General features: G+C 41.6%; 1 protein-coding gene across 2 annotated transcripts in view; it reads left to right on the top strand.

Annotated features, from left to right (window-relative positions):
• LOC144511903 (lysine-specific demethylase 5B-like) overlaps nt 1–19,368 on the top strand; it is a 371,069-nt gene that overhangs the window by 224,869 nt on the left and 126,832 nt on the right. For both annotated transcript variants that reach the window (XM_078242346.1, XM_078242347.1), the window contains exons 17-19: nt 6,184–6,298; nt 6,499–6,854; nt 18,563–18,701. In XM_078242346.1, coding sequence (XP_078098472.1) covers nt 6,184–6,298; nt 6,499–6,854; nt 18,563–18,701 — 610 coding nt within the window. The remainder of the gene's footprint in view (nt 1–6,183; nt 6,299–6,498; nt 6,855–18,562; nt 18,702–19,368) is intronic.

Here is a 19,368-nt window from a genome sequence, read left to right as displayed (position 1 = left end):
CCCTTAGTGATTAAAACTCTTATCTATTTCAGCCTTGAACATACTTAACAACCCAGCCGCTACATCCCTCTGCAGTAAGGAATTCCACAGATTCACTATCCTCAGAGAATAAATTCCTCCTTGTCAGTGTCTTAAATGGGTGACCACTTACTCTGATATTATGTCCTCTGGTCCTGACACTCCCACAAACGGAACCATCCTCTCGCCATCTACCCTGTCAAGTCCCTGAGAATCCAATATGTCTCAATAAGTTCACCTCTCATTCTTCTAAACTCCTATGAGTACAGACAGAACCTACTCAACCTGTCCTCATGAAAAAAATTCATCCAAAGCTGGGATAAACCTAGTGAACCTTCTCTGGATTGCCTTTAATGCCACTATATCTTTCCTTAAATGAGGGAATCAAAACTTTTCACAGTTTTCCAGATGAGGCCTTGTTTCGTTTTAACAAGACTTCCCTATTTTTATGCTTCATTCCCTTGGAAATAAAGGCCAATATTTCATTTGCCACCCAATTGTCTGCTGAATTTGCATGCTCGCTTTTCATGAGGAGAGATTGAGTAGGTTCGGTCTGTACTCAGTGGAATTTAGAAGAATCAGTCTGGAATAAGATGCTGACTTTTATCCCAGCTACCTTGATTGGATTCAGCCCAAAGTTGAGCTAACAGGACATTGCAACTTAAAGCATTTACTGGTGAAATTCTTTTCTTGAGTAAATATTTTCCTGGACACCATCTGTGAGCCACTAAGTGCAAAAGTATTAAAGTTGGGAAGACATTTGGGTCTAAAACTTGCCACAATAATCTGCATATCGGTGGAACAGTGGTTAGCGCTGCTGCCTCAAAGTGTCGGGGACCTGGGTTCGATTCCAGCCTTGGGTGACTGACTGTCTGTGTGGAACTTGCACGTTCTCCCCATGTCTTTGTGGGTTTCCTCTCTCAGTTCAAAGATGTGTAGGTTAGATGGATTGGCCATGCTAAATTGCCCCTTAGTGTCCAAATATGTATAGGTTAGATAGTTTTGGTCTCCTTATCTGAGGAAGGATGTTCTTGCTATGGGGGGAGTGCAGCGAAGGTTTACCAGACTGATTCTTGGGATGGCAGGACTGACGTATGAGGAGCGATCGAGTTGATTAGAATTATTTTCGCTGGAGTTGAGAAGAATGAGGGGGGATCTCATAGAAACCTATAAAATTCTAACCTGACTAGACATGGGTCGATGCAGGAAGGATGTTCCTGATGGCAGGGGAATCCAGAACCAAGGGTCACAGTCTGAGGATATAGGGTCGACCATTTAGGACAAAGATGAGGAGAAATTTCTTCACCCAGAGTGGTTGTGGAATTCACTACCACAGAAAGTAGTTGAGGTCAAAACATTGCATGTTTTCAAGGAGGAGTTACATATAACTCTTGGGGCTAAAGGGATCAAAGAAGATGGGGGAAAGTGCAACAGGCTACTGAGTTGGATGATCAACCATAGTCATAATGTGAAGGAGGCTCAAAGGGCCGACTCTTCCTGTGTTCTACGTTCCTGTGTAAAAGATGATTGCAATTTTAAACTTAATATTCAGAAATATTCCTCTGGTTTTTGAATCACTTAATACTAATCCATACCCTAGTCTTAAGTACCGTCCATGTTCTATTGTGCATGAACCACCTCCAACAAGAGAGAATCTAACCATTGCGTAATGACATTCATGGTATTACCATCGTTGAAACCTACAATCAATATCTTTGGGATTACCATTGACCAGGAATTGAACTGGACTGGTCATGTAAATAATGTGTTACAAGAGCAGGTCAGAGGCTAAGAATCCTGCAGCGAGTAACTCACTTCCTGACTCCCAAAGCCATCTACAAGGCACAAGTCAGGAGTGTGAGTGAATATCTTCCACTTGTCTGGGGTGAGTGCAGCTCCAGCCATACTCAAGATGCTGAAAGCCACTTGGGACATAGCAGCCCGCTTGATTGGCATCCCTTCCACAAACAATCTACCACCGATGAACAGTGGCACCATTTACAAGTTGCACTGCAAGAACTCACCAAACTTCTTTGACAGCACCTCCCATACCCTTCCAACCATCTAGAAGGACAAGGGCAGCAGACACCTAGGAACACCACCACCTGGATATTTGCCTCCACATCACTCACTATCCTGACTTGGAAATATATCCATTCCTTCACTGTCACTGGGTCAAAATCCTGGAAGTCATTCCCTAGCGCTGTAGGTGTACCAACACTACATAAGAACATAAGAAATAGGAGCAGGAGTAGGCCATCTACCCCCTCGAGCCTGCCCCGCCATTCAATAAGATCATGGCTGATCTGACGTGGATCAGTACCACTTACCCGCCTGATCCCCATAACCCTTAATTCCCTTACCGATCAGGAATCCATCCATCCGCGCTTTAAACATATTCAGCGAGGTAGCCTCCACCACCTCAGTGGGCAGAGAATTCCAGAGATTCACCACCCTCTGGGAGAAGAAGTTCCTCCTCAACTCTGTCTTAAACCGACCCCCCTTTATTTTGAGGCTGTGTCCTCTAGTTTTAACTTCCTTACTAAGTGGAAAGAATCTCTCCGCCTCCACCCTATCCAGCCCCCGCATTATCTTATAAGTCTCCATAAAATCCCCCCTCATCCTTCTAAACTCCAACGAGTACAAACCCAATCTCCTCAGCCTCTCCTCATAATCCAAACCCCTCATCTCCGGCATCAACCTGGTGAACCTTCTCTGCACTCCCTCCAATGCCAATATATCCTTCCTCATATAAGGGGACCAATACTGCACACAGTATTCCAGCTGCGGCCTCACCAATGCCCTGTACAGGTGCATCAAGACATCCCTGCTTTTATATTCTACATGGACTGCAGCAGTTCAAGAAGGCAGCTCACCATCATCTTCTCAGGGGAAGTTAGGGATGAGTCATAAATGCTGGCCTATTCAGTAATGTACGCATCCCATAAATGAGTAGTCACCCATCTTTGACCTGCACTGGCTCCTGGTATCCTCTGCAACAAAGATTATCATGCTCACTGTCATAAATACCATTTGCCATTGCCTTTCATCTTGTTACTGTAGGTTGTTTCTTTAGCTGTTTGCAATTCTATCCCTAAGCCGCTTCACAATTCTGTCATCTTTGAAATTCTCTTTATATCCCATCAGAATACGTATTAAATTTTGGAGCTGCCATTTTTATGTTGTCATTTAATGCAAGCCTCAGCCCCTGAGGTCAGGAGATCCAGGATTTTCGTGTTTTCTGCACATCATGCAATATTTCAATTCCACTTGTTTTTTTTTAATATGCGTGTTTTGAATTGTAGTGAGGCTGATCATCTCCTAGATCCCAGCAGTTTCTCCTTTGTTCCACAAGATATGTCTCTTTTCAAAATCGCTAACTTTTTCATCAACGTTTTTCTTAGAAATAACCTGGTTCTTATTACTTCTGAATACTTTGTTTTATGACCCAGCCTTCCAAGTAGAAATGCAATCTGATCTTTGAAAAAAAGTAGAGGAAATGTACTGGAGGAGTACCACACTACCATAGAAAAGTTACAGCACAGAAGGAGGCCATTTAGTCCATCTTGTCCATGCCAGCACAAGGACATCCAAGTGCCATTTCTAATCTCCCCTTACTGCACCTGGTCCATAACACTGTCGCTTAAGCTGCAGATCCAGGTACTTTTAAAAATAGTTTAGGGTCTCTGCCTCCAACACCAACTCGGGCAGCGAATTCCAGACACCCAATTCCCTCTGTGTAAAAAAAAAAAGTTCTTCCTCATGACCCCTCTGCACCTACTACCACTTATCTTAAATCTATGCCCCCTGGTTCTAGAATTCTCCACTAAGTGAAACCATTTTATCATGTCCACTCTATCTCTTCCCCTCATAATTTTGTGCACCTCTGTCAAGTCCCCTCAGCCTTCTTTGTTACAAGGAAAATGACCCCAACCTATCCAACACCTCATCATAGCTACACTTTTCTAGCCCTTGTAAACCTCTGCACTCTCTCCAGAGCATAGAGTCATGCAGGTTTACAGCCTGGAAACAGGCCTTTTGGCCTGTCCATGCCGCCCGTTTTTAAAAAAAAAAATCCCTAAGCTAATCCCAATTGCCCGCATTTGGCCCATATCCCTCTGTATCCATCGTACACATGTAACTATCTAAATGCTTTTTAAAAGACAAAATTGTACCCGCCTCTACTACTACCTCTGGCAGCTTGTTCCAGACACTCACCAGCCTCTGAAAAAATTGCCTCTCTGGACACTTTTGTATCTCTCTCCTCTCACCTTAAACCTATGCCCTCTAGTTTTAGACTCCCCTACTTTTGGGAAAAGATATTGACTATCTAGCTGATCTATGCCCCTCGTTATTTTAAAGACCTCTATAAGATCACACCTCAGTCTCCTACGCTCCAGAGAAAAAAGTCCCAGTCTATCCAGCCTCTCATAACTCAATCCATCAGGTCCCTGTAGCATCCTAGTAAATCTTTTCTGCACTCTTTTCTAGTTTAATATCCTTCCTATAATAGGGTGACCAGAATTGCACACAGTATTCCGAGTGTGGCCTTACCAATGTCTTGTACAACTTCAGCAAGACATCTCAACTCCTGTATTCAATGTTCTGACTGATGAAACCAAGCATGCCGAATGCCTTCTTCACCACTCTGTCCACCTGCGACTCCACTTTCAAGGAGCTATGAACATGTACCCCTAGATCTCTTTGTTCTGTAACTCTCCCCAACGTCCTACCATTAACTGAGTAAGTCCTGCCCTGGTTCAATCTACAGTTACATCCTTCATGTAATATGGTGACCAGAACTACTCCAGTTTAGCCTCACCAGTGTTTTATACAATTCCAACATGATGTCCTTTTATATTCTATAGCTCAGCCAGTGAAGGAGAGAATTCCATATGCCTTCTCTATAACCTTGTCTATTTGAACTGCTGCCTTGAGAGACCTGTGTACTTGTATGTCAAGATACCTTGCTCCATCTACCCTTCTTAATTTATTCCCATTTATTGTCTATTCCCTTAACTGTTTGACTGCCCTAAATGCATGACCTCACTTCCCGGTGTTAAAAAAATCCGTTTGCTACTTTACCACTCACTCCACCAACCTATCAATATCATTTTATAGATTATAGCTATCCTCTACACTATCCAGTACTCAGCCAATCTTTGTATTGCCTGCAAATTTTCCAATCGTGATCCCCACGTTCACGCCCAAATTGTTCATCTATAACACAAAAAGCAAGGGCCCCAACACCGAGACCTGTGGAACGCCACTTAAACAACTTTCCATTCGCAAGGGAATCCATCGACCGTTATACTTTATTTCCTATCACTAAGCCAACTTTTGACCCAATTTGCCACATTACTCTGTATCCCATAAGCTTTTACTTTTTTTGACCAATCTGCCATGTGGGACCTTGTCAAACGCCTTGCCAAAATTAATGTACTCAACATCCGCTGCACTATCTTCATCAAACCTTGTCACTTTCTCAAATAATTCAATCAAGTTTGTGAGGCAAGACCATCCTTTAATAAATTCATGCTGACCAACCTTGTCAAGCCCGTGTCTTTCTATGTGACAGTTAATCCTATCTCTCAGGATTGATTCTACCAATTTGCCCACCACCAATGTAAGAATAACTGGCCAATAATTGTTTGGCATTTCCTTCGATCCTTTTTTAAACAATGGAACTATATTTGCATTTCTCCAGTCCTCTGGTACCTCCCCTGTGTCTAGTGAGGATTGGAAAATTATCCTCAGAACATCTGCCATCTCCTCCCTGACCTCCTTCAGCAGCCTCGGAAACAGTGCATCTGGCCCTGGGGACTTAATCAACTTTCAAGGATTCCAACCCTTCGAGTACTTCCTCTCTCTGGGTGAATGTATGCAGGTGCCAGGAACAATTGTGAGAATGATGGTTTAGTTTAACATACCAGCAATCAGGTCAGCTTTTTGATGTTGTACGGTATCTTTAATGGAAAAAAATATTCGAAAGGATGAGTGTGGTTGTGCTCCAATTAAATCTTGTAGTCTGAAAATATCATACTTATAGCAATTTTATTCCAACAAAACTAATGATATATTCCTTAAGAACAGAAGATTGGATGTATGTTCTTGTGCAGTAATTGTCCTGGGAGAGTGGCTGTTGTGATATTTATTATGTTTCAGATACCGTCCTGGTGGAGGGAAGTACCAAAACCGGCTGACTGCTGCAGAGCTTCAAGCATTTGTTAAACAGCTCTATGACCTACCTTGCACAATTGTCCAGGCTCCCTTATTAAAGGTTTGTGTAGCTGCTGGAGTTCCTTGAATATTTTAGTAGAAAAGTGAAAAATAATTTTAATATTTTTTGCATTTGCAACTTTTGCATGAATATTAAAGTACGTACCATACAAATATAATGAATGTTTTGTGAAAATAGTCATTTTTGTTTTGCCAGCTATGAAATGAATTTGTTTATATTATGTTGTCATCTCTTCTCAGGACCTTTTAAATTCTGTAGAAGATTTTCAGCAGCGTTCTGAGAAGGCTCTCTCTGATGAAGTACCCAGTACTTTTGAACTACAACAATTGATGGATCTCAGTTTTGGGTTTACCATAGAATTACCACAGCTGCAGCATCTTCAAGAGCGTCTAGAACAAGCGCGGTGGCTGGAAGAAGTGCAGCTGGCTTACTCTGCACCTGCTTCATTCAATTTGGATGAAATGAGACGACTGATTGATTCTGGAGTAGGATTGGTGCCTCATCCAGCTGTAGAGAGGGCCATGGCTCATCTGCAGGAACTCCTCACCGTCTCTGAACAGTCAGAGGAGAAAGCTCACAATTTGCTAAAAATCAGGTGAGAGAGCATCATACTTTGTGCAGGTATAGATGTGTGCACCAAATCCGTTAAATTAGAATCCCTATCGTGCAAAAGGAGGCCAATTCAGCCCATCAAGTCTGTATTGACTCTTGACAGAACATCTTACCCATGCCCTATTCCTGTAACTCCATGTATTTACTTTGTTAATCCCCCTAACCTACACATCTTGGGACATTAGGGGCAATTTAGCATGGCAATCCACCTAATCTGCACATCTTTCTACTGTGGGAACAAACCGGAGCATCCGGAGGAAATCCACGCAGACACGGGGAAAACGTGCAAACTCTACACAGACACCCACCCAAAGCTGGAATTGAACCCGAGTCTCTGGCACTGTGAGGCAGCAGTGCTAACCACTGTGCCACCATGCCCTAGTATGCTTTTCGCCTTTCCGTTTCTATTTCTTTTCGGCAGAGCTGGAATCCAAAGCGGGAAAGCAGATGCTTTCAGTCTGTAAAGGAAGAAAAATATTTTAAAAGATTACAAAAAATTTTGGGAGTTGCCACAGAAAAACAGTAAATGTCAACCAGATAAAAGAAAAAAAATTACATTTATATCCCATGTTTCAGAACCACAGAACATCCAAAAGTGCTTTGCAGTCAATGAAATACCTTTGAAGTACAGTCAGTATTTTAACGTAGAAAATTTGGCAGCTAATTTGTACACAGCAAGGTTCATGAACAACATTGTAATAAATGATAAATGTTTATGATCTTAGTTGAGGGCAATTATCAATGAAGTCACATTGGGAACTCCCTCCTCTTCTTTAATAGTACCATGGGATCTTTTACATGCAGCTGAGATGGCAGACAGGACCTCGGTTTGGCATCACATCTGAAAGGCAGCACTTTTGATAGTGCTCCTTTAGGGTACTTGGTTAGCCTGTATGATGGTTTCAGGATTGGTACTGAATCCACAATTTTCAATCTGCATTGTGTACTGAAACAAAGTTAGCAGATTGAGCATTTCATTTCTGATATGTGGTCTTTGGGAACTACTTGGTGAGCAAAATAGTTGTTTAAGAAGTTTTCTGTTAATAAACTACTTTCTAGACTAAATTGTTCTTCATTCAAGTGTTCAATACAGCTCCTAATAGTCCAGTGACAGATGTACTTCAACAGATCCAAAAGATTATAAATCTGATCTATTGTAAAACTAATCTTGTGGTTATTGCTTAAGGAGATTAGTTACTTAGCCCAGATTCAACATATTCACCACTACCAAATATTTAATTATTGTTTTTGAAAGATACATTGTTCTTTGCATGTTCTGGGAGAGCATTTCATGACATTACACATTCCTAACATAGGGAGAAATATGGCCAAATGGTTTTTTTAAAAAGTGTCACAGCCACTGATGTTGAAAGAGAAGAGACACCATTGACAACTGATGATTATGCATAAATGCACCATTTTGCTTTGGAAAGTGAGCATGGAGCTGAGGTGATATTGTAATTGCTCTGATTTTACATTGTAGGACTTGCTGTGTTTGAATTTGTTGCTAGCTTTTACCATTTTACAGGAAGCCATTCAGTGACAGTAAAGTTTTATATTAAGTAAAACAAAAATAATATATATTTCCCATATGTCCAGTAAATAGGGGATAGGGCCTGGGTGGGATTGTGGTCGGTGCAGACTCGATGGGCCGAATGGCCTCTTTCTGCACTGTAGGGTTTCTATGATTTCTATGAAATTACACTCTGCATTTATCTGGGCACCTGCTCATAGACCTGGTGGCAGAGTTGACAGAATTGTGTCGGCTCTGACTGTGTATTTTTGAGGCACAGGTTGCAAGATCCTGCGAAGAATCCTGCAAGAATCTAGAATTAAAGTTGTTGAGGCCAATGGTGACTGATAATTCACCAAGTGTGCTGTTCCAGTTGGCTGAAAATATCTGCCGCCTCCTGAAGTAACACCTTGAACCTCCTCTAACATCGGAACTTCAGCATATCAAGAAAGCAGATTTTCTGCCTGTATACATTTTATTAGTACTAAGTTGCATCTTTGCTCATCCCCTCCTGTGAGCTACAAACCTGTGAGAACCAGGCTGCAGCTGCTCCTGACATTCCTCCTTTGCACTGTTAATGCTGCTACTCATCTTGGGCCTCATCTGAGGTCCAAGTAACACAGTAAATGTGACACCCAGGCTGTCAAATCAGAGTTCCAAAGTGGGAATCCAATTTACAGAACTTAAGTTCTCAGCCTTACTACTGTGAGCAAAGCCTTTCACATAAGCAGGCAAGAAAGCAAGCAGTGAGGTTTCAGTTCTTATTGATAAAGCAAATTACTACGGATGCTAGAATCTGAAACAAAAACAGGAAATACTAGAAAATCTCAAAGTCTGACAGCATCTGTGGAGAGAGAATAGAGGCAACGTTTCAAGTCTGGTTTAGCCTTCGTCAGCTCTGAAATCACAAGTAAATAAGTATGATATAATAGCTCTTACAGAGACATGGCTACAGGATGACAGACTAGGACCTCAATATTGACATTTGTATGTGACATTTGGGAAGGATACGAAGTTTAGAAAAGGTGAAGAGATGGCTATGTTAATTAATGATGGTATTAGCACATTAAAGAAGGATGACCTAAGTTCAGGAAACCTGGAAGCTGCATAGATTGAGATAAGAAATTATAAAGACAGAAGTTACTTGTTGGGATGGTGCACAGGCCCCTTAATTGTAACAATGCAGTAGGTTAGGGGGTGGCACGGTGGTTAGCACTGCTGCTTCACAGCGCCAGGGACCCAGGTTCAATTCCGGCCTCGGGTGACTGTGCAAACTCCACACATTGTCCCCATGTCTGCATGGGTTTCTTCCCAGTGCTCCAGTTTCTTCCCACACTCCAAGGATGTTCAGGTTAGGTGGATTGGCTATGATAAATTGCCTCTTAGTGTTAGGGGGATTAGCTGGGTAAATATGTGGGGTTACGGATATAGAGCCTGGGTGGGATTGTTGTCAGTGCAGTGTCAATGGGCCGAATGGCCTCCTTCTGCACTGTAGGGTTTCTATGATCCTTCTATTATTCTGTGACAAAGTATAAAGGCGATAATTGGAGCTTGTCGGAAAGGTATGGCATTAATCATGGGAGATTTTAATCTACATATAGATTGGAAAAATCAGATTGACAAAGATAGCACAGATGAGGAATTCACAATATTTTCAGGATAGTTTCTTAGAACAGCACGTTTTGGAGTCAACTAGACCTGGTATTATGCACAATATAGGATGAATTAATAACCTCACGGTGAAGGCATCCCGAGATAAGAATGTTCACAATATGATTGAATTTTACAGGCAGTTTGATGGCAAGAAAGCAAGCAGTGAGGTTTCAGTTCTTATTGATAACTTGTCTTTTGAACTTAAATAAGGGCAATTATGAGCCCATCAAAGCAGAGTGAACTGGAAAGTGTGCTTAAGGTCAACAGATGTTTAGTTGCAGACATTCAAAGTGATATTTCAGAAGATACAGAATAAACATATTCCAATGAGAAAGAAAAATCCCAAGACCACCATTTGCGATTAACTAAAAAAGTTAAAGACCATATTAAACTTAAAGAAAAGGCATATATTTGCGCAAACACGAATCGCAGATCAGAAGTTTGGGCAGAATATAAAAAATATCAAAGAATGACAAAAATATTGATGAGGGAAAAACTAAGTACAAGAGCAAGTTAGCTAATAATGTAAAGACCAATTGTGCGAACATCTGTTGATATTTAAATAAGAAGAATTAATAAATTGAGTGTTGGCCCGATAGTGCATCAGTGGAATTGATAATGGAAAACATGGCTACGGCAGGTATTTTGCATCAGTCTTCACTATGGAGGACAGAAGTAACATCCCAGAAATAGCTGTACATCAGGAAAATTACAATCACCATAGATGTAGTATTAAGTGACCTGGATGAGGAAGTGGAGGGATGGGTTGGTAAGTTTGCCGACGACATGAAGGTTGGTGGGGTTGTGGATAGTCTGGAGGGATGTCAGAAGTTACAGAGGGACATCGATAGGATGCAAGACTGGGCGGAGAAGTGGCAGGTGGACTTCAACCCAGATAAATGTGTAGTGGTCCATTTTGGCAGGTCAAATGGGGTGAAGGCGTATAATATAAAGGGAAAGACTCTTAGTACTGTAGAGGATCAGAAGGACCTTGGGGTCCGGGTCCATAGGACTCTAAAATCGGCCCCGCAGGTGGAGGAGGTGGTTAAGAAGGCGTATGGTGTGCTGGCCTTTATCAGTCACGGGATTGAGTTTAGGAGTCCGGGGATAATGATGCAGCTATATAACATACCTTGTCAGACCCCACGTGGCGTAATGTGCTCAGTTCTGGTCGCCTCATTACAGGAAGGATGTGGAAAAGATTGAAAGGGTGCAGAGGAGATTTACAAGGATGTTGCCTGGATTGAGTGGCATGCCTTATGAGGATAGGCTGAGGGAGCTCGGTCTTTTCTCCTTGGAGAGACGTAGGATGAGAGGAGACTTAATAGAGGTATATAAGATGTTGAGAGGTATAGATCGGGTGGACTCTCAGAGGCTTTTTCCCAGGGTGGAAATGTCTGCTACGAGAGGACACAGGTTTAAGGTGCTGGGGGGTCGGTACAGGAGAAATGTTAGGGGGAAGTTTTTCACACACAGGGTGGTGGGCGAATAGAATCGGTTGCTGTCAGTCATGGTGGAGGCAAACTCAATAGGGTCTTTTAAGAGACTCCTGGATGAGTACATGGGGCTTAATAGGATGGAGGGTTATAGGTAGGGATATGTTCGGCACAACTTGTGGGGCAGAAGGGCCTGTTTTGTGCTGTAGTTTTTCTATGTTTCTAAGCAAATTATTCAGTCTGCGGCAGGCTGACAAATTACCGGGTCTGGGTGGAGTTCACTCTAAGGTCTTAAAAGAAGTGGCTAATGAGATAGTTGATGTATTGGTTTTAAGCTTCCAAACTTCCCTAGATTCAAGGAAGGTTCAATTAGATTAGAAGATAGCAAATGTATTTGAAAAGGGGAGAGACAGGAAGCAGGAAACGACAGGCCAGTGGTTCAAACATCGGTCATAAGGAAAGTGTAAGATGCCATTATTAAAGGTGTTATAGTGGGGCACTTGGAAAATTTGGAGGCAATCAGGCAGAGTCAACATGGTTTTGTGAAAAGGCAATCATGTTCATCAATTTAGTGGAGTTCTCTGAAGGAGTCACGTGCTGTGGATAAAGGGGAACTGGCATTCTACTTAGATTTCCAGAAGCCATTTGATAAGGTGTCGCATCAAAGTTTATTACGTAAAATAAAAGTTTCATTATGTAGGGGGTAACATATTGGCATGGGTAGAAGTAGCTAACAGGAAACAGAGTTGGCACAAATGGGCCTTTTCCTGGTTGGCAGTATGTAATAAGCAATCAGAAAAACTAAAAGAATGTTATTATTTCATGTGACGTGAATTGATGACACCATGGCTTACACAGGATAATAGAGAAAGCATTAGATCCAAGGAGGAGAGACACAAATTGGCCAGAAAAAAAACAACAGACTTGAGGATTTGGTGCAAATTTGGTGCAATTTAGAATACAACAAAGGAGGACAAAGGGACTGATAATAAGAGGGAAATAGAGTACGAGAGTAAGCTTGCAGGGAACATGAAAACTGAATTTAACAGCTTCTATAGGTATGTGAAAAAAAAAGGATTGGTGAACACAAATGTAAGTTTTACACAGTCAAAAACGGGAATTTATAATGGGAAACAAAGAAATAGCTGACGAACTAAATAAATACTTTGGTTCTGTCTTCTCAAAGGAGGTCACAAATAACGTAACTGAAAAATTGGGGAAGTGGGGTTTAGTGAGGGTGAGGAACTGAAGATAATCAGTATCAGTAGAGAAAAAGGTGTTGAGGAAATTGATATTGAAGGCCAACAAATGCATGGCAGATACAGTATAATGTGGATAAATGTGAGATTATGCAGTTTGATAATAAAAGCAGGAAGGCAGATTATTATCTGAATATAAATTGTGAGGGGGATTCTGCAAAATGAGACCTGGGTGTCCTTGTACACTAGCCACTGAAGGTATGAATGTAGGTGCAACAGGTGGTAAAGAAGGCAAGTGGTATATTGGCCTTCATGAGGACAGGATTCGCGTACAGGAGCACGGATGTCTTGCTGCAGTTATTCAGGGCTATGGTGAGACAGCACCTGGAAAGTTGTGTGCAGTTTTGGTCTCCATATCTGAGGAACGACATTCTTGCTATGGAGGGAATGCAGTGAAGATTTGCTAGACTGATTTCGAGAATGGTGGGACTGATGTATGAGGAAAGATTGAGTTGGTTAGGATTATATTCGTTGGAGTTCAGATGAATGAGGGGAACTCATAAACACCTCAAACTCTTAACAGAACTCGAGAGTGTAGGTGCAGAAAGGATGTTCCCAATGGTGGGGAAGTCAAGAACCAGGGATCATAGTCTAAGGATAAGGGATAAACCTTTGAGGACTGGGATGAAGAGAAATGTCTTCACCCAGAGAATTCACTACCACAGGGAGCAGTTGAGGTTAAAACATTGTATGTTTTTAAGGAGTTAAATATAGCTTTTGGGGCAAAAGGGATCAAAGGATATGGCGGAAAGGTGGAATTGAATTCGATGATCAGTGATAATCATACTGAATGGCAGAGCAGGCTTGACAAGTCAATTGGCCTACTCCTGCTAGTTTCTATGTTTAGCTACAATAGTTTGTCCCTTCATCCAAGTCATTAATAAGGATCATAAATAATTGAAGTTCCAGCATACCACTCACTAGTTTACGAACCTCATTTATCCTAACTCTGTTTCTTGTTAGCCATCAGCTCCCCATGCTAAAATATAACCCCCATCACCATGGGCTTTCCATCGTACACAGTAACCATTCATGTGGTACCTTATTGAAAGCCTTTTAGAGATTCAAATACAGTATGGTGTGAGCTTACCTGCCATTCACTGCAGCGGAATGGGAAAATCCCACCGGCGTGAACAGTGGTAAGACTCCGGCCAGTATTTACTAATTCCCCTTTACCCACCCTGCTTGTTACATCATCAAACTAGAAGGAGTAGGCCAATTGACTTGTCAAGCCTACTCTAACAAATTTCTCTAAAACTAATTCCCTTTCACAAAACTTTTTTCAGACATTGCCCAATTGAATTCTGCTATTCTACCTGTCCTGCTATTATCTCCTTAATAATAGGTACTAGCATTTTCTCAGTGACTAACTGCCTTATAATTTCCAGCTTTCTGCTCCCTCCTTTCTTGAGTAATGCTACTTCATTTTGGGGCCTTTCTGGAATCTATGGAATTTTATAACAAGTGCATCCATTTGTTCCACAACACTTTTAGGATTCTGGGGTGCAGGCCATCGGGTTCAGAGGACTTGACAGCCTTTGGTTCCATTTGTTTTCCCAGTACTTTTTAACTTCGTGTTCCTCTCCCTTTTGTCCCCTGCTTTTCTACTAGTCTTGGGATACTTTTTGTATTCTCTACAATGAAAATAAACACAAAATACTTGTTCAAAGTCTCTGCCATTTCCTTGTTCCCCATTATCAAGTCCCCTGTCTCACCCTCTACCTGTTGTGACTGTTTTCCATTATATGTATTTGTAAAGCATTTTTGGCTTTCTGTAATATTTCTCCATTGTTTGGATCATTTCTTCTCTGCACCTTTTCGAATACCCACATGTGCTGTTTGAAGCTGCATCAAATTGTGCACTGCATACATAGATACATAGATTTTTTACAGCACAGAAGGAGGCCATTTGGCCCATCATGTCCAAGCCAATCAACAAAGATCTGACTACACTAATCCCATTTTCCAATGCTTGGCCCATAGCCTTGGAGGTTAAGGCAGCACTAATGAATATCTAAATACTTCTTAAATATTACAAGACCACCCTTTTAGGCAGAGAGCTCTAGATTCCCACCACCCTCGAGGTGAAAAGGTTTCTCCTCCACTTCGTTCTTCGCCTTTTCCATGTTACCTTAATTCTATCCCCCTGGCTATTGACCCCTTTCCTAATGAAAAAGTGTCTTTCTATCTCCTAGCTATGCCCCTCATAATCTTATATACCTCTATCATGTCCCCTCTCAGCCTTTGCAACTCCAAGGAAAACAGCCCCAGTCTATGCAATCTTTTCTCACAGCTCAGGCCCTCCAGCTCAGGCAGTATCCTGGTCAATCTCCTCTGCACACTCTCCAGTGCAGTCACATCCTTCCTATAATGTGACCAGAACTGCATGTAATACTCTAGTTGTGACCAACGTTTTGTTCATGTTAGAGCTGCCTTTGCATCCCCAAAACCTCTGACGTATTTTTTAGCACATTTTTTTGAAGTTGCCTTTGTAAAATTCTGTATTTCTGTCCTGACAATTATATCTGGTGTTATTATATTAAGCATACAAGAGCCAGGGATAGATACATGTTCCTCCTAATGACCCATTGTACTTTGTGTTAAGGAACAAGCCTATACTAAAATTAAAGTAAATTAATGTCTTTGCGTATGCTTCTCATTGTATTAGCTGCTGCCATCTTTATTAGCTTACACTATTGGTTAGTTTGTCAGATTTTCACTTCTTCCCATCTGCTGGAATCACCTTTCAAATTATTCTGTGCTGAGCATTGCATATCCCACATCCTTAAAACCAAACTTACTTCCACATATGCTTCCAAATTCAGTACTTGAGTAAATTCTGAATTCTCTAGATTCCAGAATGAGGCACAGCTTTAGAATCATAGAAACCCTACAGTACAGAAAGAGGCCATTAGGCCCATCGAGTCTGCACCGACCACAATCCCGTCCAGGCCCTACCCCCATATCCCTACATATTTTACCCGCTAATCCCTCTAACCTACGCATCTCAGGACACTAAGGGGCAATTTTAGCATGGCCAATCAACCTAACCTGCACATCTTTGGACTGTGGGAGGAAATCCACGCAGACACGAGGAGAATGTGCAAACTCCACACAGACAGTGACCTGAGCTGGGAATCCTGGATCTGTGAAGCAGCAGTGCTAACCACTGTGCTACCCTTTATAGTTTTTGTTAATAATCCCTAAATTTATTTCCAATTACTTTTCCTTAACTACCATTTTTCAATTACTTATCTATAATTATGGTGGGATTCTCTCCTCTCACTCTACATTAATTTAAAAGATAGTCAACATTCTATTCTGCATTATTATCTGGGCTCCACATTCCTGTGGTATAGTCATTCATCCAGATTTACCTAAAACAGTTCATTACTTAGAAATGCAATATTATTTAACCACTCAGTTATTTATTTATATCTGTAAGTCTATCAAAGACTGTCCATGAACCGGAAACGAACTTGATTCTTTACTAATATGCCCGAACTCATTGAATTTCCAAGAGGCATTTGATAAGGTGCCACGTCAAAGGTTACTGCACAAGATAACAGAACATAGTGTCGGGTTTAATAAATTAGCATGGCTAAAGGATTGTTAGCTGACAGTGGCAGCATTGTCTACCAACTACAGGGAGTGTGCTGCATCAGCTCAACAAGGCTCCTTTACTTTACGATCTCACAACCTTTGCCACCTAGAAGGACATGGGCAGCAGATGCATGGGAGCACCACAAATTTGCTCCCAAGCTGCACACCATCTTTACTTTGAACTATGTCACAATTCCTTCACTGTTGCCAGGTCAAAATCCTGGAACTCCTTCCCTAACAGCACTGTTGGTGTTCCTACAAAACATGGACTGCAGCGGTTCAAGAAAACAGCACACTATTACTTTCTGAAGGGCAATTAGAAATGGGTAATAAATGCTAGCCTAGCCAGCGACACCACTATCCCATGAACAAATATTTTTTTAAAAGCAGAGAGTAAGTATAAATTTGTCTTTTTTGGTTTGGCAAGCTGTAATTCGTGGAATGCCACAGGGAGCAGTGCTGTGACCTCAACTATTTTCAATCTGCATCAATGATTTGGATGACAGAGTAGCTAAGTTTGCCGAGGACACCAAGATAGGTCGGAAAGTGAGTTCAGAGGAGGTAGAGTCTGCAAACGGATATAGACAGGTTAAGTGAGTCATCAAGAAATTGGCAGATGGCACATAATGTGGGAAAATGTGAACTTATTCATTTTGACAGCAAGAATAGAAAAGCAATAGACTATTGAAATTTAGAGTGATTGCAGAACTCAGTGGATCTGGGTGCCCTGGTACATGAATCTCTCAAATTTAGCATGTTGGTACAGCAAATGATTAGGAAGGTAAATTGAATGTTTATGTTTATTGCAAGCAGACTGAATATAAAAGAAGGGAAATTCTGCGGCAGCTTTACAGGGCCTTGATGAGACCACATTCGGAATACTATGTATAATTTTGGTCTCCATATTTGGAAAAAGATATAATTGCGTTAGAATTAGTTTCGTGTATGTCCATTTGACTGATTCCTGAACGAAGGATTTATTTTATGAGGAAAGGTTGGACTGGTTGGGCCTCTGTCCATTGAGATTTAGAAGAATGAGAGGTGATCTTTTTATAAGATCCTGGGAAGATTTGATCGGGTAGATACCAGGAAGGTGTTTCCGAATATAGGGGAGATTAGAACCAGGAGACACAATTTAAGAGTAAGAGACTAAGTGGCTTATTTTGTCAGCTTCTGGAGCATTTCAAAGACTTGCCCAACCTGCCAGTGGTTCAATACATAGTGGATACTCAAAGTTAGAAGAGGATGCATGGGGGCAATGGAAGTTATGGAGGGGACATAGGGGATATGAGGGGACACAGATATGAAGGGGAGGGGCAGCTCATGGATAGAGCTTGCTACGGGGGAGATGGTGGGGTGGGGGGGTGGCGGCTGGTTGGTGGGTAAGAGCTAGAGGGCCCAATAGTCATGATTAGAATTGGTACAACTGAACTGATGACCCAGTAACAAAGGCTGGTTTCTCATTATCTGCCCATCAATGCCATGGGCCTGCCTTTGGAGACAGCAGGATCATCTCCAGCCATTCCAGCCTGCGCAACATGAAAATAAAGTGAGTGGCCGATGACAGGAAGGAGATGAGACCACGGGGTTAGGAAAATGCACGACTTCCGATCCCCGTCCACTTGATAAATCTAACCCTACCTTTTTCTTGTTCCTGTAACATTGCTTTGTAGTGAGAAAAGTGCAAACAGAACTGTTTAGCAATTTTCATATGAAAACCTCCAGCACACCAGTTTTGGGCAACTGAAGAAGTTAAACAATTGAACGGTTAAGGGTGATTGAGTTGATTCTGAGAAAGAAACACAACAAAACAGTTTCTCAAAGATGAACTAACAGCAGTGCATTGAGAGATGATTACACATTACTGATTGAAAAAATAAAGCTAGAACATGTTTTAAAAATCGAGCAATTCAAATGAGAATGAGATTGTTATCTAAAGAGGAAGAATATGCAGGGTTATGAGGCAAAGGTCGGGAAATAGCTCATTTGGTGAGCTAGTGCAGATACAATGGGATGAATGGCCTTCTGTACTCTAACAAAGCTGTGATTGAGTGAAAAATGAACTCTATCAGCTATAGTGGACTTAAACATTTCTGTGGTCATTCTTCTTGGACTTTAGAGCTACATTGGAGGCAACATTTCGTTTTGTTAAATGTTAAGTAACTTTGCCCAAAATGGACCATGAATTTCCTTGGGTTCTTTTAACAAGTGTCTCTGATTCCTGCAGGCCTCCACACACTTTGACAACTCTATCTGCTGCCTTGGAAGAAGGGAGAGTTATTCCTGCTTATTTGCCCAATATCCTTGCTTTGAAGGAGGCTGTACAGATGGCTAGAATCTGGCTTCAAGAAGTGGAGATTTTTCAGGTTACCTATAAACTAGACATCAGTACATTAAAATGAAATAGGGTTTGATGTGTTATATCTCTCATCAAAAAAATGTATATGTACATTTTTGTGTGGGATCTAAGACCGTAGCTATTGAACATTAATGGAGAGACAAAAGGTTACACACACCGCTGTTGTATTTGAGCATGTAAAGAGAATGTATTCAAAATCCCACTGATGTTACCTGTGAAAGTGTCTCAAAGCCCTCAATGATAACTTGAAATGCTGGTTCTAAGTGGTGTACATTTAGAGTCATAGTCATAGAGTCATCGAGGTTTACAGCATGGCAACAGGCCCTTCGGCCCAACTTGTCTATGCTGCCCCTTTTTTTAAACCCCTAAACTAGTCCCAATTGCCTGCGTTGGGCCAATGTCCCTCTATAGCTATATATGGGTAACGTGTAACTGTCTAAACGCTTTTTAAAAGACAAAATTGTACCTGCCTCTACTACTACCTCTGGCAGCTTGTTCCAGACACTCACCACCCTCTGAAAAATTTGCCCCTCTGGACCCTTTTGTACCTCTCCCCTCTCACCTTAAACCTATGCTCCAGTTTTAGACTCCCTGACCTTTGGGAAACAATATTGACTATTGAGCATATCTATGCCCCTTATTATTTTATAGACCTCTATAAGATCACTCCTAAG

This window comes from Mustelus asterias, chromosome 25 (genome assembly GCF_964213995.1).
Source record: "Mustelus asterias chromosome 25, sMusAst1.hap1.1, whole genome shotgun sequence".
In the NCBI taxonomy this organism is placed as follows: domain Eukaryota; kingdom Metazoa; phylum Chordata; class Chondrichthyes; order Carcharhiniformes; family Triakidae; genus Mustelus; species Mustelus asterias.
This window is presented reverse-complemented; position numbering and strand designations above follow the sequence as displayed.